Source organism: Pinus tabuliformis, chromosome 3_2 (genome assembly GCF_031772625.1).
Source record: "Pinus tabuliformis cultivar Carrire ecotype Pingquan chromosome 3_2, CPIR1, whole genome shotgun sequence".
In the NCBI taxonomy this organism is placed as follows: Eukaryota; Viridiplantae; Streptophyta; class Pinopsida; order Pinales; family Pinaceae; genus Pinus; species Pinus tabuliformis.
The window spans coordinates 588,118,271-588,121,091 of NC_142302.1; the positions used below are offsets into that span (position 1 = coordinate 588,118,271).

Sequence of the window (2,821 nt, forward strand, 5' to 3'; positions counted from 1 at the left end):
CTGTTGTTTATGGTTGTTCTGGTGTTCGATTACTTTTGTCGTATCACATTAATTCCATTGCATTTGGTAATGATATATACAGTGGTTTCCTCGCTCCGTGTTGTGGCTTTGATTGGTGTTTGTTTTAAATTGTTCCTTTTCTGGTAACCAACTCATGTTTGAAAGCTCCCAGAAAATCCGCAAAGACCCTGGCCAAGTCCGTGAGCTCTAGCCCACCAAAGGCAGAGCCTGAGGTTGTCGAGAAAGAAGAGTCGAAGCCGTCGCTGAGCGTTGAAACACCGAACGCCAAAGAGAAAGCCATCGTGCTGTTTCAAGATTCGAACGAGCCAAGTGTCGAGGCCAAGGCCGAGGTGGAGAAAGAAATCCCCAACAGGTATCCACTGACATTACCTCAGAGTTGGTTGCACTTCCAGTTCTTTCAGGACTGAGACTTCTTTCTGCGTTTCTTGAAGATTGTATCTCATCCAATTGACTGCAAAGGAAGCCTGTCTCACCAGTCATTTGGCGAACTTGTGCTTGGAGATTTTGCATGCTTCATACATGTTCAGGATTAGTTTATTTTGGTGAAGAACGAGCTGGAGCAGGGTGCCATAATCTGGATGCATATCAGCAGGAGGATGAGGGAAAAGTAGACATACTTCCCGACTCTCTATCTGGAACCTCCTCTTGCTATTTCGAACCAGAGTCCAATGGTATACAAGTACACAATCCGCAGGTTGCAGGACTATATTGCAGCCTTGGGAAGCAAAGGCAATCCGGATGATGGTGGGGTGTTGCTAGATATTGTTGTGAAGAAGCTCGAGTCCTCGTTCATGTTGATTCTGTTTGAGAACAGCCTGTCGAGGAATCTCAAGGTAAGCAGTGAAATACCCCAATCGAAACAAGCATTTTTTGGTATTGAACGCCTTCCGATGATTGCAGAGTTCCTTAAGAGAAATGGTAGGGCTCAGACATGTTTGAAACTGTATTGGGAAATTAGAATTAGGACTGTTAAGAGCAGTTTTCAATCCATGAAAGCTTATTACCTGAACTACAATTCTACTGAAATTGTTCATAAGCTGAAGTCCACTGATGTGGAAGGGCATGTTTCACATTGGTTGAGATTGTTAGAAGTGATGGTGAGGGATTTGATGTGGTCTGAAAAGGTTTTGTGCAGTGAAATATTTGAGAATTTTGACAAGGAGGTATGGATGGAGTGTTTTTGGAAGTTGGTTGCAGCTGACGGTATGGGTGCAATTATCCTGTTTGGGGAAATCATTGCTATGAGTCAGAGAGAGCCATAGAAGGTCTTTAAGCTGCTTGACATGTTTGAAGGCTTGGAAAACTTGAAGGATGAGGTGGAGAATGTCTTTGAAGGACAAATGGATGCCAATCTTCAGTCAATTGCAAAAATTGCTGCTTTGTGCAATGATGCGGGCATTGCATATACTGGTCATCAATACTGCTCTATTGGCGTTCCCACTGAAGCAGCTTTGAAGGTGCTGGTAGAAAATATGAAATTACCAGGTTTGGGGGAGCATGTAAAGGCTCGAAAGGATGATGATCGTTCAATTTCTGCAGAAATCTGATTAGGTTGTTATGAGTGGTGGAGTGAAAGAGAACACAGAGTTGCTACTTTAGAGTTTGATCGAATGTGCAAGTCAATGGGGGTTATTGTTAATTCAAATGTAGGAAATAACACATTGCTGGTGAAGGGTGTAGTTGAGAGTCTACTAGAGAGAAGCTCCAAGATTCAGCTATCTAATGGAACAATTTTTCAATTAGATATAGATGTTAGACAGTGCATATTGCAAAAACTCAAAGGGATGACTTTAGGAGCTCTACGATGTTTAGGTTTTGCATATAAAGAAGAGATTAATGAATTCTCTACATTTGATGGAGAGGAACATCTTGCCCACAAGCTTTTGCTTGATCCTGATAATTACTCATCAATTGGAAGTGATTTGATCTTTGCTAGTTTTGTAGGAATAAGTGACCCTCCACATGCAGAGGTCCATAGAGCAATTAGCAATTGCAGAGGAGTTGGAGTTTGTGTGTTGGTTATTAAAGGTGATGAAAAGAATACAACAGAATCCATATGTCATGAGATTGGGATTTTTGAGCTAGAAGTTAATCTTCAGGATAGAAGCTTCATAAGAAGAGAATTTATGGCTCTTCCTGTTGCCCAACATCGAGAAATTTTAAGAGGATGTAGTTGCGTGTTTTCCAGAGCTGAACCTAAGCATAAGCAAGAAATAGTTCGAATGTTGAAGGAAGGAAACTCACATAATCATGTGATGCAGAGGGAAGAGCACGCTGTTGACTGTAATGTGTTGAATCTTCAAGGCAAAAAGTGTGTGGAACTTGGCTCGGGTTGTGGACTGGCTAGTTGTGTTGCAGCCCTTCTCGGTGCCCAAGTCATTTTGACAGACTTGCTCGACCGCTTGAGATTGCTTAAAAAGAACATGGAAGCCGAAGAACTCGTAGCAGAACTCAAAACTCTAGATTTGAAATTAAATAAGAAGTTTGTAGGCAAGGTCATTAATACCCCAGCTGTTAAAACGAAGCAAATAATTAGTTTCCTTTAGTGGGCATTCAAGCAGACTGGTTATGTGCCAAGTCCCTGTGAATTGACTTCCCTTATTTCAGTTATGCATAATAAGGGTGGGGTTAAGCTGGATCTGTTGAGAAGTTTGATTGAAGAGACCACAGAAAACCACGAAGGAGTTATTGATAATTCCGTGTTGAATACTTTGATTCAATATCTGGGTCGTTTTGAGGGAGCCAAAGAGGCCCTAGAGGTTTTCAAACAGTTTGATAAGTTCAAATGCGAGCCTAGAAG

General features: G+C 41.7%; 1 protein-coding gene across 1 annotated transcript; it reads left to right on the top strand.

Annotated features, from left to right (window-relative positions):
- The first annotated feature begins 1,643 nt into the window (after window positions 1-1,643).
- On the top strand, window positions 1,644-2,567 carry LOC149181935 (calcium-transporting ATPase 1, endoplasmic reticulum-type-like). The gene has a single exon (XM_089414382.1). The coding sequence runs from the start codon at window positions 1,644-1,646 to the stop codon at window positions 2,565-2,567; it is 924 nt and encodes a 307-aa protein (XP_089270508.1).
- Window positions 2,568-2,821: the final 254 nt, after the last annotated feature.